This window comes from Pantherophis guttatus, chromosome 2 (assembly GCF_059756535.1).
Source record: "Pantherophis guttatus breed Tessera chromosome 2, ASM5975653v1, whole genome shotgun sequence".
Classification (NCBI taxonomy): Eukaryota; Metazoa; Chordata; class Lepidosauria; order Squamata; family Colubridae; genus Pantherophis; species Pantherophis guttatus.
In genome coordinates this window covers 167,771,088-167,788,818 of record NC_142064.1, presented here as the reverse complement: position 1 = coordinate 167,788,818, position 17,731 = coordinate 167,771,088, and the positions used below count along the sequence as shown (strand labels likewise).

General features: G+C 36.6%; 1 protein-coding gene across 7 annotated transcripts in view; it reads left to right on the top strand.

Annotated features, from left to right (window-relative positions):
• Positions 1 to 12,826: 12,826 nt before the first annotated feature.
• Positions 12,827 to 17,731, top strand: part of QTGAL (queuosine-tRNA galactosyltransferase) — a 137,562-nt gene continuing 132,657 nt past the window's right edge. For all 7 annotated transcript variants that reach the window (XM_060688647.2, XM_087887251.1, XM_034408434.3 and 4 more), the window contains exons 1-3: positions 12,827 to 13,760; positions 16,084 to 16,200; positions 16,324 to 16,423. In XM_060688647.2, coding sequence (XP_060544630.1) covers positions 13,563 to 13,760; positions 16,084 to 16,200; positions 16,324 to 16,423 — 415 coding nt within the window. In that variant the 5' untranslated portion in view covers positions 12,827 to 13,562. The remainder of the gene's footprint in view (positions 13,761 to 16,083; positions 16,201 to 16,323; positions 16,424 to 17,731) is intronic.

The window sequence follows — 17,731 nt, the reverse complement described above, 5'->3', positions numbered from 1 at the left end:
TGATTTCTCTCAGTCACAGACACTTAGGTAAGCATCATTACAGCAAACAGAATGAAGCAATACTGAATGAATTGCCCTGCGTCGGCATGAGAGTGCAGTTCTTTTTGATGCCAATGGTCTTCCCATCCTTTCTTACCTTTCAACAGTCTTTTCATTCTGTGCTTCACTGGCTTTGTAATACATTCGTTAGTAGTTGACATAACTGACATCTCTGCCCTGAAAACCTTAAGATATTGGGTTATGTCTTATACTACACAATTCCCTTATATATTCCAGAGGGATATTTGCCTTCATATCAGAAATACTGCATCCACGGATACCTTCAGCTTCATCTCTTCCTTCCGAATCAAACTCTTAGAAATAAAGACACAAGTAAGCTAGTATAGTACACCTTCCTAGAGAGTTCATGGCAATGTCTTCAATTTCTGTCTTTCATAAATGGATATTTATTACTGACCACAACTAGTGTCAGTAATTTACCAAGACATAATTTATGAGCCATGGTAGCACAGTGGTTAGAGTGCAGTACTGCAGGCTAGTTCTGCTGACTGCCAGCTGACTGCAATTTGGCAGTTCAAATCTCACCAGACTCAGGGTTGACTCAGCCTTCCGTCCTTCCCAGGTCAGTAAAATGAGGACCCAAATTGTTGGGGACAATATGCTGACTCTGTAAACCAATTAGCGAGGGCTATAAAGCATTGTAAAGTGGTATATAAGTCTAAGTGCTATTGCTATTGCTATTATGAATGCTAAAATCTCCTGTTAGTGGCAACCATATTGTGAGCGCTCACATTATGTTTTCAATGTTCCAAATATATACAATTGCTCTAAAATATTGCTTATTCTTAAATTGAGAGATTATGGCTTTGACAAAACCTCTTGCCCATCATTACATCTAGATAAATCAGTCTTTAGATATATTACTCTTCATACTATCCTGTACCTAATATAATGGAATAAATCTTGTTCAGCAAGAAGTGTCCTCATTGTGCAAAACTGGCTGGGAACTAATTCAATGCCAATGGAACTATGAATGTATAGAGAAACAAAAGTGTCTAATATCAAGGCTATCAAAGAAATAGAATTAATATAAAGTCTACACTGTGCAGGAGGTTTGATTACTTACAGGCAAATACTCTCTTCCAACTTTACAATAATAAATGGAGCATTTCCTTGAACATGTCCTTAAGAAATGTATAATTGATTTTAAAATGAACTCAGTACACTATCAACTGCATTTGTGCTTTAATTTAATCTTCATCTATATGACTCATTGAAAGCTATTTACAAAGCAAGGCAGAAAGGGTGAATGGAGGTTGGTAGCGCCATGGTACATGACCTATTCAATCATGTTTCACTGAGAAACAGAGATGAAATGCATTTCAAAGGAGAGGCTACAGTCTTAATCAGCCATCTATATAGGAGGCTCCCCTGTTGATATATGTTGCATAAAATGTAATTAGCTCTTAATTAAATTGAGAAATGGGAGGGTTGATATAATATGGTTACAGACTGTCTAATAAGCTTGGTGAAGCTCTAAAATATTGCCTAATAACAAATATTTGTGTCTAATCACATATGCCTAAAGTAATTAATTTATCTCATATGCAATAATTTAATAGGTCAGTGCATATAACTTCAATTCATAATTTTATCCTATCATCATTTTTGGAATTAGTCATTTATGCAAGAGAAGTCATTTAGGACAAACAGCATGTATTATCAAATCGCCATGCATGCTGCCAGGATGAGATCGGCTGGAGATATTCCTGATGATTATATTTACTAATCTGACAGATTACTTAGGCAACACTTTTAAAAATAGGAACAAGCATAAATTTTATTTAATTAATACTACCTGTACTTTACCTGTATTTCTTTAAGTGACCAATCATTTGCAGCTATAATGGAGAAACATCTAGTTTTCTAATATGAACTCAATGAATGATGCTCACAAGCCCTTTTCCCTATTCTTCCCCACAGTTATTAACTGAAGACAATCTTTATTGATTTAATTCAAGCATTTTATTCCACTAGCAAGCCAAAAAAGGTATAGTGACTAACCTTAAGTTTACAATTTAAAAGAATTTAAAAGCTCACTCTGATTCAAATGGGAAACCTTCCATCACTGAAGGTGCCTTTTCACCAATCTCCCTCCCTCCCTCCCTCCCTCCTTCCCTCTCCCTCTCTCTCTGAAAATCTGTTTCTTTGGTTATCTTCTTCATCCTCTATCAGGAAGTCTTAGGACAAACATTGTATATCAATCATTTCCTGAATGATAAACCCAACATAAAGTACTTCAGGTGTGTTTTGACAATTGCTGGACTGCCATTTGTCTCCATGACTTATTTGCTCTGGGACAAAGGAGATGCCTTGATAAATGAGAGAAAATGTTTGCTTAGTTCCAGCAGCCTCTTACTGAGGTAAGAATGTGTAAGTTGAGGATTATACCCAACTAATCAGATAACAACATGGCCAGGAAAAGTATATTATTTATCTGAGAACAAATGCATGTATTAAATAAGGGTCCTAAGGATGAGTCAGCCATGCTATTGGTTGGCCTAGAATTGTAACAGTGAAATTAATATTATTGTGATACCCAGTGGCTTTTCACATGCACACAAACCATTTTAAAAATAACTTATGAAAATAATTGTAAAGTTTAATGGAAGATAAACCATTATTTCCACCATTAGTAATATTAAGTTTTATTTTTAACTGCTTTTAAAATATTGCAAAGCATACGTTGGCAAAGCTGTATCAGAATTTTATTTTTTTTAAAAAAAAGCTGCTACCTAGTTGCCTCACTATGAATTCTAAGAAAATTGCACCGTTGGTGGAATATGATGAGAAGATAAATGCCAACTACAATAAATAGTTATTACATGGACAGTGATATTAAATTGGAATTTTTACACCCTGGTAAAAAAAGTGAATAACTGTCTCTCATGAGAACATTAGAGTGGTCTGAGGGCTTTTTAAAAAACCTTTCTTTCAGATTAGGCAGGTTTCATCCTTATTAGAATCTGAGCTCACAAATCTCACTCCATTTTGGTAAAAAAAAAATCTGTATGTTTTGTTTTTCCACAGTAATCATTGAAAAGGAACCTGAGTGGCGCAGCAGATTAATGCTACTGTTAAAGGTAGTATTTAGCTTCCAGCTGCCTGCAATTACTGCGAGTTCAAATCTCACCAGGCTCAAGGTTGACTCAGCCTTCCATCCTTTCTAAGGTAGGTAAAATGAGGACCTGGTTTGTGGGGGCAATAAGCTGACTTTGTATAAAATATACAAAAGTATGAAGGCTATTGCTTAACACCTTGTAAGCCGCCCTGAGTCTCCGGAGAAGGGCGGCATATAAATAAATAAATAAATAAAAATAGGAAACTATAGACTCTAATTTCTGTAAATCTGTGGGGTGCCCAGAACCCCCAAGGTTTTAATCCTATATATGCTATCCTATGGTGATGATAGATAGATAGATAGATAGATAGATAGATAGATAGATAGATAGATAGATAGAGTGAGTGAGTGAGTGAGTGAGTGAGTGAGTGAGCGAGTGAGTGAGTTAGTGTAAGCGAGCCATGGTGGCGCAATGGTTAGAATGCAGTATTGCAGGCTAATTCTGCTGACTATTGACTGCCAGGAATTCAGCAGTTTGATTCTCACTGGCTCAAGGTCGACTCAGCCTTTCATCCTTCCAAGGTTGGTAAAATGAGGACCTAGATTGTTGAGGACAATATGCTGACTCTTAAACTGGTTAGAAAGAGCTGTAAAGCACTGTGATGCTATATATAACTCTAAGTGCTATTGCTATTGCTATACACACACACACACAACTCAAGGTGGTGAACTCACCAATACTCCTTTCTTCTCCTATTTTCCCCACAACAACAAGCCTATGAGGTGAGTGAGGTTGAGAGAGAGTGACTGGCTCCAAAGCCAGCCAGCTTTCGTACCTCTCCCAGCCAGCTTTCGTACCTAAACTCAGAGAAGTGACTACAATCCAGGGTCTCCTGGTTTCAAGGCTAGCATCTACTGTACTCCAAACTGGCTCTGTCCTTGGAAGAGCTAAATTTTATTCAAACTGAACTCTGAATAATATAATAACCACTCTGACCTCACATATACTGATTTTAATTAATTAAATTAATTAATTGATTTATTATTCATTAAATGAATTAATTTGTAGGTGAGGTGGAAATAATTTGATTTCTCTGAGACACACTTTGTGTTCTGTTTGGATAGAGATGGACAGATGTGTTAGGCTCAAACATCTCTCCTTCTCCTTGCTCTAATATTTGCTAACAAACATTAATTTTCTTTTGGGATGTCTTTCTCTCTCTTTTTTAATATGCCTTCCTAGGACCATGGTATTTTGCACCGCATTCCCATATTTCTCAATGTCCACATTCTTTGTGTCATTCTTAGTGATGTCTTGAACTTGCTCTATTGACTATGGTTTGCTCATTCATTGCATGTTAACTCAGCTGGGCATTAGAAAAATGTGTCTTTGTTGTACTGTCTGACAATCTGAAATTACAATATTTAAACAGTACACAGTTGATTATTTCATTTTCTGTATGATCCTTTCCTTCTCCAATAGATGCTAAATAATTGAAAAGATTAATAGGAAGTTTATATATATATAATAGACAGATAGACATAGTCTCTTTCTCTCTCACACACACATACACACAATATTTTTACTGAATCAGAGAATTTAACAATAATGTCAGATTTAGACCTATACATACTGTACTGCTTTACATTTTTTCAACATGTCCATGGAGAGTGAGAGAATTTCTTTTGGATTATTTCATTTTATTTTACCATTTTAAATTAATCAGAAAAATACATAAGGGTAAAGTAAAGGTTCCCCTCACACATATGTGCTAGTCGTTCCCGACTCTAGGGGTCAGTGTTCATCTCTGTTTCAAAGCCAAAGAGCCAGTGCTGTCCGAAGACATGTCCGTGGTCATGTGGCCAACATGATTAAATGCCAAAGGTGCATGGATCACTGTTGCCTTCCCACCGAAGGTGTTCCCTATTTTTCTACTTGTATTTTTTATGTGCTTTCGAACAGCTAGGTTGGCAGAAGCTGGGACAAGTAATGGGAGCTCACCCTGTTATGTAGCACTAGGGATTCGGATCACTGAACTGCCGACCTTTCGATCGACAAGCTCAAAAATACATACAATAGCATTAAAGGAGTAATAGAGTCTCTGAAGTGATATATGAAACATAACAGCTTTAAGACCTTTGACCATGTTGCTTGCCTGCGCCTGTATCAAAATTAAACTAATGCAAATGTCAACATAGAGCACATATCAACATTCATACAAACTAGAAATAGATTTCACTTTCCAGTATTGTACAATCACTCTTATGCTTGTCTGTGACCATAATAAAGGTTTGATTTGATTTCTACAATCACTCTTTCAGCTAAACCCCATGTCTGAAAAATCCATATTTTTTTATTTGTTGATTGATTCCAATATACTGGTAATAAAGTTAAGAACAAATGTTTGTAACATATAGTGGCAGATCCAGATTATTTAAATGACTTTTGAACTGAGATTTGTCAAGCATTGTCATTGTCTAGCGTTATAGTTGGAGGAGTTTAATGTCACGCTTGTAAGGCACACACATTTTTCTTTTACTTTTAGGCTGGGAATATATTGTTTGGATTTGTTCATTATATTAGATTATCACATGATTAGGTTTTTATTTAGCATGTTGTGTGAACATCTATGGAGATTCTCCTGTTTACAATGCGGTCCTTTCAGCAGTCCCAATAAGGTTCCACGCCCATGTATATTCTGATTCAGGTGACTTGAGGATACAAATAAACCCCATGGCCTCAACTACTCTCAGAGAACTCATGACCTGACCCTCAGAATGCTAATAATCAAATGACTGCAAAGAATATAATTTTTTCCCATTCCCCTCCAGTCAGTTAGAACTGAAGAAGCTTCTTGAATGAGAAGTGAAATGTTTTCAAAGAAACCCCCCTTCCCCCCAAAAAAGTACCTTTGCAACATGTTGTGTGACCCCAGACTTAGCTTTTAATGAAACACGGCTAAATAAATTATGCATGGTGGGATCCCAGACTTAGAATGTTATCTTCTCAAACTTTAAGGAGAATGACACAAAATGGAGCAATGAAATGCAAAGACACAAGTTTTAATCTGATATGAAGTTAAGTTCTATTTGAAATTAGAAAATGCACAGATTGCAATTTTCAGCTGACCCTGAGTTTTATGTACATGCTGTTGTTAAACCATTCATGCATTTCCTGTATTCATATATTTAAAACTTTAATTATATAGAAATGATACATTTTTAAGAAATACTATTCTTTATTAGAATTCACAAATGATGTTCTCAAGAGATAATATCAGTAGTACTAGTAAAAATGACTTCTAGTGTTCAGAAAATCCTATTGTTACAATATGCAACATTCCACTTAAAAGAGAAAGATTAATAGAAGTGAGAATATTGCAATGTCACTAGATTAGTAGTGCATATTTGATAATGCATAGTACAGCATATCTGATAACAAAAGCAGGAAGTGCATTAGTCTCAATAGTAATTAATTGTGAGTGAAAGACTTTATTGCTGTATTCGTGTTTTAACATATAATCATCTTTCTTCCTGCCGAGGGGGAATTGGCCAATGGTTTGATTAATTAAGACATATATACATACGTACATAATGATAACTGACATTCTTACTTTTTCATATGTGATCCACCTAGTTAGGAATAGCCTACTGCCTTACCACATTGCTCAAATGCCGATATTAATTAGTGTGTCTGTTGCTGTTTGTATCACTTGTATCACAGTGAGTCAATTAAATTTGTCTTTGGATTCTTTGATTTCTTCTTTTTGATTTAACTATCATAGTTAAGCTGACATTATCCAGCTGTATTCTTCTGTGCCTGCTTTGGATGATATGGTGTATGCTTCCTTTTCTGATTGTTTTGCTGAGGCCTTTAGTTGGATTGTTCTTATCACTTTAAATTAAATCTACACAGTACTGCATTTACTGTTTTTCATTGTGATTGTTCATCCTTAATCTTTTCCTGGTTCTTGCCAGTTTAATGATAATGAAGTTCTTGATTATCCTGAGAATTCAAACATTTCCTTATTGAGATAGCTAAGCAGTTAGTTCAAGGTTGGTATTTTGCATGGACTGTTGTAGCAGATTTTTAGTAGATCTTCCTGTGGTCATTTTTCAATCTTTGGTGCAGGTTCAGAATTTGTGGATCATGCTGTCTGAATCTCTCCCAAACTACTGCTATGTAGTTTTATCAATCTTTACATTGGGTGGGTCTCTGAGAGGTATACCACTTTTTAATTGCTGGTGTTTGCAATCTAGGCACTGAACAGAGAAACATCTATTTGAATGTGATTGCACTTCACGTTCCTGTATTTTCAGTTTGACTGTTGATTGTTGAATCAGCATCAGATTTTCCATAGATTAGAAGAGCTACTTTAAGTTTCAAAGCCTTCTCTCATTTACCACTTATTTGGTATTGAACACCCTACTTATTACATCTGGAATCTGATTGCCTGAAATTGAAAATGGCACTTTTCTCCGGACTTGTTTGAAGTTGGAAGAATAATGTTGCTTAAATTATAGTAGAATTATGATTAGATGATAGTTTTAATATCTGATTTTTGGGTAATAAGTAGAGTCAAAGGTAATATATAAATAAAATGTATGTCTCAATATCAAATGCCCTGAGTGGAGCCTGAGTGGCGTAGGAGGCTAATGCCTCCTAAGGCAGCATTTAACATCCAGCTGCCTACAATTACTGCGAGTTCAATTCTCCCCAGGCTCAAGGTCGACTCAGCCTTCCATCCTTTCTAAGGTGGGTAAATTGAGGACCCAGTTTGTGGGGACAATAAGCTGACTTTGTATAAATATACAAAAGTATGAAGGCTATTGCTTAACGCATTGTAAGCCGCCCTGAGTCTCCGGAGAAGGGCGGCATATAAATCAATTTTTTTAAAAAAATGCTCAAAAAGATGAGTCTGAATGTGCTGTTGACTTCTTGATCTATTTGATTGATGCATTGAGCCATACTAGGTGTTATCTAGCATAACACCTATGTTCCTTAGATAATATTAGTACATTTAAAAATAATCAAAATTATTTAGATTTATTTGATGATATTGAACACCCTACTTATTACATCTGGAATCTGATGTCCTGAAATTGAAAATGGCATTATTTTATTGCACAGAAAGTGATTTTGGCTGAAGTTGATTTCTACACAGAAGCCAAAAATACTGACCTTTGATTTTTTTAGAACATAGGCTATCTTAACCATACGAAGAGATAAAATTAAGAACATAATTCAGTGAAAGGGAATATGCATAAGAACGAACATGCCTTTTATTTATTACCAGGGTAGAAATCAGTTATATTTTAAACAAGCCAGCCAATTTATTTCCTCTTAGACAGAGTTAGAGCCAATATGACTGACTGACTTTCCAGTCCTTGTGGCATACATTAATGTCAAGCCCAGTGAGAATATCTATTTGTGGGTCTTATTCTTTGAACTCGCTTTATAACATATCTTCTTTTCTTCTGGAATAGCATATAACACTGCATGTGCAATTTATCTTGCATGATGTCTGGTATGGATTTTTTCCAGTTGTGTGTACATTCCTTTGTCAGATTATGATTTATTTCTATAAGCACTTTCCCATTTTAAGTTGTCAGATGTTTCCTGTACTTATACAACAGAATGTTTAACCTCTCAAATATACTGTGGAAAGCAAAATTCTAACACTGTAAATACTGAATTCATTTATATATGGCTGGCCAATTGAAGTCAATGATTTTTTCTCAACTAGAGACAGAATCTATGAACAGTCTTACTAAGATCTTATAATACCAATATTTAGAAGGCATCTATGAAAATTACAAGTTCTTTCTAGTGTTTAATAAATGTTTAACTTTATATGATGTAAAGATCAAAGAAGCCACATGCCCATAAAGAGAAAATAAGGTTCTCATTTATTCTCTTGTGGGAAGCTATCCCCCTCCTAGAAGAATGAAATATTTTGAAAAAATATTAAAAAAGGTAGGATAAAATATTTCCCCTAAAAGAGAAATAAAAATCTTAAGGAAGACAGAAACTCAGAGCCCCAGTTCCCTGCCCCCACAAGCAGATACTGAGCTGGCCAGCTTTATAAATGCAGATTTGGTAATCCATTACTCCCTGCAGCAAGGTCTGAACACTACCATATAGCAGAGCTCACTGCATTGCACCATCTCCTAAGGACATTGCATCACCTTCCAAACTTCAACCAAACTTAGCTCAGACAACCTACAGAGCCAGCTATGACCCCTACAACAGCCAATAGAACATGGAACACATGTTCTTGTACAGGAACAAGAAGCTCAAGTTCAAAGCCCAAGAGAAGGTATGAAAACCCCTCACTCTCAACTCCGTATGGTCAGCTGCCCAGAACCACCCTTGTGCTTCTGCTTCATCAATAAATGGGCCCTCTTTCCAATCAGCCTCCAGCCTCTATTTTGTCTCCAGTGCCTTTCTCTCGGCTTGGAATTGAACCAGATGGATATTTCTTCCAACACTACTATAGCTTTATTTTATTTTTTTCATTACATAACTGAAATGTTAGTTCAATCATGCACCTTAGCCGTTGCCTTCAGTGCATTCTGTTCATTATTACTGTACCAGCAGTTGTCCAGCATCCGTTTAAATAATTCAATTCTTCAGAACAAGGGTGTCAAACTCACGTCGTCATGGCAGCATCACGTGATGTATCGGGACTGTTTCCCTCTTCACTAAACTGGGCGTGGGCATGGCCACTGTGTGATACATCCAGCCCGTGGGCCGGGAGTTTGACAACCCTGCTTCAGAAGCAATAACTTCTGCATATTACTTCTGTGATACTTTTGAGTAACATTTTCTTGATAGAAGCACTCAAATTCATTAGAATTTGTTGATAAGTCTTATGTGGTGAATAAGATAAATACTGGAACAAAAGAACAAATTTGAAAACCTGAAAAAATGTTTAGCACATTTAAAATTCCAGAGATATAGCATAACCAAAAGGAACATTTATTTTTTCTTGTATCCCTTTATTCAGTTAATAGACCCGTCTTCCATGTAATCTCTGCTGGTTTACTCAATCTGAAAAAATGCTCAATCTGTAACATTTAAAATACAATTTGAAAAAAAAAATCCAAGAAAAAGTAAAGGAAAAATAATAATATATGGAGTGGTAAATGTGTGCATTCTTTTCCCTTAATGTAGGAGTTAACTCTAGGATCTACTTTAGAAATAATGTACAGATAAGTGGGGATCCTTTCTCCTGAAATAAGTATAATCAAATGAAGATCATTATGCATGTACACATCTGAAACCTAACAAACTTCAAATTGAAATTCTTCCAAATATAAACATATATGTATATAGAAGAGTTACATGTAAAAAAAAATACAAGCAGATCCCTGCGGAATTGGTATCTCTAGATGGGAGAATTGGCCCATCTAGTCTGTTCTCCAGTTTATTCTCACAATGGCCAACCAACTGCACAAAGACGTTCAATATTCTCCCAGAAGATAGACTTTAGAGATAGTCACATTGTTGTCATGGCTAGTGGTCTCTACCCTCATGATTTCCATGAATTGATCCAATCTCTTTTTTTCAAGTCAACTAAGCTGGAAGCCAGTACATCTTGTGTTAGTCAATTCCAACATTTTATTTTATATAAAGGAAAGCACAACTGTGTACTTTCATAAGCAAGTTATTATGGAGCATGATCTTGGGTGGGGACTGGTTTCAGAGAAATCATTTTAAAGTTACTGCATATTCATATAACTGGTTTATGGTTGTTCACATTTTTACAGTGAACAGTCATTACACATGAATTAGGCAACTTCAGAGAGGAAGGGGAAAAAGTGACTCTGAAGAAGATTTACTACAAGCTTTTCTCCTGAAGATAACATGTGTTATGACTAATATCTAAAACTTCAGAAAGATCATATAGTAGGCAATACTAAAAGCAAAATGTCATAACAAGAAATGACAGGATTTGTTTCTGATAGTGTCAAAACTTCCTTGCATGTTGCCACACACATAAGAGCAGATAATTCAACCAAAAAATGGGAAATCAGTTAGGCAGATAAAGTTATATAAGGCATCCAATATAACCCCCCAGCCCCTAACACCATATGTATATGAATCAGTTTTAAAACAATCTTACTCCATTCATTAATAAAAAACACCTAAATTTCAACATGGATTGATTAAAACAATATTTTAGTTATTAGTTTGGTCGCCCATGTCAAGTACATAACTCTAACAATCATTACTAACAAAATAAGACAATGTAATGAAATTATAAGTAACATAAATAGCTAGGAAAAGACAACAAACGGTAAAAGTAATCATTCGCAACAATTAATGCAAACAAGAAATGGGGCTTACCCACATCAACATTTATAGACACATATGTAAGCTTTGAGACTGACAACAAAAACCGCTTCAAATATTTATAAAATCCAATACATCTGGAGGACACATGGTTGGATAAAAGGGTTTTAATTGATGGACTCGTTAAGAAGAAAAACATATTGGCGGATGGTGGTTCCAAAGAGTAAGAAGAACGCGGATCAGTTGGGAGAGAGGAAGGGAAGTTTTTAAAGGATTTATTTATTTATATTTATTTTATTTTGTAGAGTACATATTAGACAATATATGTAAGTATAAACATGAATTGAATACATAAAATGAATACAATTAAAGGGAACATTAGGACAGAGACGGTAGGTACGCTGGTGCTCCTATGCACGCCCCTTACAGACCTCCGAGAAATGGGGTGAGGTCAACAGTAGACAGTTTAAGGTTAACGTTTTGGGATGAGACCAGAGTCTGGTAGTGCATTCCAGGCATTAACCACTCTGTTACTGAAGTCATATTTTCTGCAATCGAGTTTGGACAAGAATGAAAAAATTTTCATTCAAATTTGATGTATTGTATCATGGTCAAAAACCTTGATATATACAGTATTTCAGTATGGCGTAAGCTCCCTGAGAATTAGAATTAGATCTGGCTAAAAAAGATCACTCACCGGGCTACATGGTAACCACCTTTAAAGCGCTCCATGGCTTAGGGCCGGGGTACTTACGAGACCGCCTTCTGCCACCAATAGCCTCCCACCGGCCAGTACGCTCCCACAGAGCGGGCCTCCTCAGGGTGCCGTCCGCCAGACAATGTCGGCTGGCGACCCCCAGGGGGAGAGCCTTCTCTGTGGCGGCGCCCGCCCTCTGGAACAACCTCCCCCCAGAGCTACGTACAATAACAGACCTCCGGATTTTTCGTCGGGCCCTAAAAACCCATTTATTTCAACTAGCTGGGCTGGCTTGAGTCAAATTTTAAACGGATTTTAAATTGGAATGTTTTAATTACGGCCAAAATTATTTAATTATTTTAAACAGATTTTAGATTTTGTATGTTTTGTATGTATGTCTTGTTTTTACTTTGGCTGTTCACCGCCCTGAGTCCTACATTGGAGAAGGGCGGTATAGAAATTTAAACAAACAAATAAATAAATAAATAAATAAATAAATAAATAAATACATATTGGAGTTTGGGTTGGTATAATAGCGCCTTGCGCGATTTAACAACTGGGAATTAACCATGTATATGTTCTCAGTAAAAGTGCATCGGGGTGAAAGCGCAGCGCTCGACGCTTCCGTCTTTGGAAAGAAGATGATCGGCACTGTGCCTCTAAACGTGTGCAAAGCAAAGGGTTACTTTTCTGTTGGAACGATTCTTACGGGGAAACCAGTAATACAGTAGCGAGAGAGCTCAAAGGGGGCGCATCCAAGAAGCACGCTAGCTTCGCTGGCTAACAATTCCCTCCCCGCAACTTGTCACATACGCCTAACTCGTGTTACATTTCCGCGCTCCACCTCCCCCGACTCTGAAACCGCGCTTGCCGCTTTCGGAGCGGCGACGGAACAACACGGCCGCCTTTGGCTCCTCCCCGCTGCCGCTCTAGCCTTTCTCTCTCTACTCTTCTGCGAAACCGGGTGGATGGGCGCGTGCCTGCTCTGTTCTGGCGCCCGCAAAAGAGGAGGTGTGGGGTGGGGGACGGACCGGAGAGCGTGTGTACAGGAAGGAAAGACCAGCCGAAACCACTCCACTCGCCGACCTTTTTTTTTCTATCCGCCCCCTGTTTCCTGCTGAGTGGCCTCTTCCTCTTTCTGTGCCCCCTTTCTTCTATTGGTGAAACCCTAATGACTTAAATTTCTCTGTTGGCAACTGCATTTCCTTCATCCTCTCCACTGAACTTCACTTGAGTTTTCTAGGGGCTTTTTTTTTTTTTTCCATCAGGATATTATCATGTAGCTATATAAACCGAAGTTATAGCAGGAGTTATAAGGGGGGAGGGGGAATCACCAGTGAAATGATAATCCTTGTTGGTGAGAGGTCACATTCTATTGTTTGCATGTCTTCTTTTATACCTGTTCTGCCCTGGTTTAATTTTTTCCCCTGAATTTATAATCGCAAATGGATGTCTCTGAAACAGTCTGTCAGGAAGCTGGTAAATCGCCTCCCCTTTTACCAGACGGTGTCTGTGCAAATGATCCTGGACTTGTCAAGCAAGACCATTCACACAGTCCATCATCTCCTTTCTTTGGCGACACTGAATTGCAGTCTGTTGCTCCTTTCAACAGGAAAGCAGGAGGAAAGTGTAGGATTCAAGTGGTATGTTCCAAATTTCTTCCAAATTCACTGTGGCTTGGCTGGTTTTGTGCAGAAATACCAAATCCAAGATTTCAGATATATGTATGATCATGAACTATCATTGATCATGAAAAAGGTACATACTTAACTGAAGGACCTTGTTACTGATATCAGTAATCAGGAAGGGTGTAAAGTGGTCGAACTCATCTATTAATCATTTCTTTTAAGTATGCTTTCGTATTAAGATGTGTAGAAGAAAAGATCTAAATATTGGTTACAAATGTGTATTTGCAATACACTGACATCAATGGGATAAATTTTGTGTACTTTAAGGATCAAAACACCCCAGAACTGTATATTTTAAAATAGAGAACAGTGTGCTTAATATTTGCTCTTATTCTTTTACAATATTGCATAATATAGCAGCTGCAGTTTTATCCCATGCATATTTATATAATTTTATTTTCTACAGTTCAGTCATGTCCAATTTTCAGAGACTCCCTATGGTTTTTATGGCAAGCTTTTTCAGAAGTGGTTTGCTGTTGACTCTTTCTAAGACTGAGAGAAAGTGACTAGCTCAAGATCACCAAACTGGCTTTGTGCCTAAGGTGGTACTACAACTCATGGATTTCTGGTTTCTAGCCTGATGCCTTAACCAGTACACAAAACTGCCTTTCTTATATTAGGTATAATTAGTTCCTAATCAATTTTTAAAAGTAATTTCAGTTTTCTACTTATTAAGACTTTTCACTTTATTTCCACTGAAAGTGGAAGCATCTAAATGGTCTGGGTTGAACTAGAAAAAATAAACCAGGTGCGACAGGAAGGAAGGAGTGTTCTGAAACTATATCCATACTATTTTGCCAAGAAAATAGTATGGATATGTCCATAGTCTAACAGGAGCTGAGTTAAACTAAAGATTGACTTTTTTCCATTTGAGATATGACACAAATGATTCATTTTTTGCTTAAGGTGTAGTACCACCTTAAGCAAAAGAACCAATTGTGTGGGAACCATTTGTAGAATATAGAAGATGTCTATGAACCAATCCTTGAAAATAATCATGTATTAAATATTGTTTTAAAATAATACATTTGTCTAAAAATGTTCATTTGGTTGTGTTTAATATGTGTAGGCTTGCAAATCCAAACTCTTAAGTTGACTAAGCTTACTGTTGGTGGTGAGAGCTGTAGTAAAAGGGATCTGGAGGATACCAGTTTAGGGAGGTTGCTCTTAATATTCACTAAATTTCCTGAGAGCCTTGGTAACCTGCCAAAATGCTTGCCTGCTGTGACCCTGTGGTTATTTTGACATGTTGGCAGGGTAGAGCCTTCGCCTTTGATGCGCTTAGTTTTAAAGGTCCTTGAAACATCTTGAAAGCACAGCATGAGGTCAAAGGCCATCCCTGTGACCCCCTTCCAGTTCAGACTATAAGGATGATGCAGCTTGTCTGTGTAATGCTAAATTGTGGATGCCGAGTGCCTCTAAAACCCAGGGCAATTATAAGAATAATCTCCTGTTCTGAGAGATTCAAGTTCAATGCAACAAAAGAGTTCATCACACTTGCTAGAGGGGGAAAGTGTGCACACCATGGCAGATCGGGATGCAAATTAATTGACTCCTTATACTATCTGTTGTTTTTCTTATGAAACAGATTGTTATCTCTTAAGATATGCATATTCATATTGTATTTTCCTAAAATTTGTTAGTACTTTTATCTAAGAATACTGGAATAAATATAATGTAGCTCAAATTTGACTCTGAAAAAGAATAGTTGCTGATGCAGTTGTAATTGGTTAATGACTTATATTATTAATACCTTTTACAGAACAATTTCTGATTTTGTTTGATGCAGGTTGGGGATATTAAAACAAAAGTTAAGTAACTTTTGAAAAAGAATCACTGTCTTCAACAGTTGAATGAAATGTGGGATATAAATTTAGTAATTATATACAGTGCATATATGAATATAGTAGTTCGTTTGAAATCTGCATCTTTACATGGGGTTATATTCAGAAAGAGCTGCTCTTTGTTGATCTCAGATGAGCAAGCATGTCCCCAAATCAGTTCTGATAATAACTGGAAATAGTGAAGAACCAATATAGCATTGGAAAGAAAGAAGGGACCAGAACAAGTGAGAGACATCAACACTGGGAGATATTAATTGTGTTTGCACAAGTTTTAAACAAGGAAAAAGGAATCATTTGTGAGGAAAGGGTAATACTTTTTTCTGTTCAGAAACCATTGCTCTATAGCATACATAATAAAAATGTTGTATTTGTTTAAATCAGACTTGAAGAATGATAATGCAGCATATTGGTTTATTTATCTTTATTCATGATAGTCTGTAATTCTGCCAGTCTATAATGCCGAATCTTGGCTGGATGAATGTCTGAAGTCTGTTCTGGATCAAGATTTCCAAGGTTCTATTGAACTGTCTGTTTTTAATGATGCTAGCACGGTATGTACATTCATAATAATCTATTTTTACTTTTACTGTACTACTATAATTTGAATAACAGTTCCAGTTAACGTTTAATTTTTAAAAGTTAAATATTAACCTTTTGGTGCTTTTTCTTACCAGGATAATTCTATAAGTATAATTAAAAAATGGAAGGTTTTGTTGGAAGAAGCGGACATTCGCGTAGTACTGGGAGAAAATTACTCAACTCATCCAGGTGGAGGTAGGAACTTTAAAACTGCAGGTGTAACATTTTCCTCAGCATGAGAAATCAGGAGATATTTATGATATATTTGTATAGACATTTAGTAAAAATATAATTGAATTTATGGGCTAAGAAGTTAACCTGTTCGCTTTTTCTTTGGTCTCCCCTAATATAATGGTTGCTGAACAAACTAGGACTTATTAAGTAGGACTATTTGAGGGTCCTCCTGAATCTGCAGTTCCCGTTAGAGGATTAGATGGCTGTGTGCCTAGGGGTGCTTTTGTGTAACTTTGTGTTGTGTTCCAGTTGTGTCCTTACTTTGAGCGGAAAATTCTTTTTACAGTTATTGATGGTTTAGCCGTTTCTTGAGTGGATTACTGGAATGTGCTTTACATGAAATTGTCCTTGAAGAGCATCCAGAAGCTGCAGCTGATTCAGAAAATGGTGGCACATGAGTGCCCTTTAAAGTGTGCACATTACACTTTTGCTCCATAGGCTGAATTGGTATGTTTCTAAGTGCAGTTCAAGTTGCTAGTGATGTTGGTACTTTATAACATAGGAGTGAGTTATCTGCAGGACTGCCCCTCCCTGATCATTTCTACCCATCCCATTAGATATTGCAGAAGAAGCATATTATGAGGAGCCAAATTGTTGGGGGCAATATGCTGTAAACCACTTAGAGAGGGCTGTAAAGAACTGTGAAGCAGTATATAAGTCTAAATGCTAATGCCAATTATGAATCATGCCAATTAAAGCAATCTAGTGGGATCCAGGTGGAGAGGCTGTTGTGGCAATGTGATTGAAGCTCAATTTTGCTTGCACATTGTCTTGGACAAGTACAGAAAGGTGGAGCTTTGTGATGCCCTAACTGCCTTCTTGATTTTTTTTGGACTTGTCCTGATTTCCTCTTTGGAGAATGCAGTTACGTACATCCTACTAAAGGTCTAACCCAGCTCCTTTGAACATCATCCAGTGTTATTTGCACATGCGTTAGACTTAGATGCTCCATTCTTACTGTAAAAGAGAAATACCTTCTTGAAGTTTGATCTAATATTAAGCCACAACTGCAAAACTAATAAATTTTATTAAATATAATTGAATGGGGATATTGCCAAATAAAATTTGGAAATCAATGAGTATCAGTTGGATCCATTTAAAAATCCACTATAAATCACCCTGCCTTGCCTTGTATCTTAAATTTCTGGAAATATATCCCTGTTTTTTTGTTTTTTTGTCAATTTTTAAAATGCATTTCAGAAATATATATCTATTCTTGTACAAGATACAGTATAACTTGGTTGAAAAGGCCAGTAAAGAAAAAGTGTT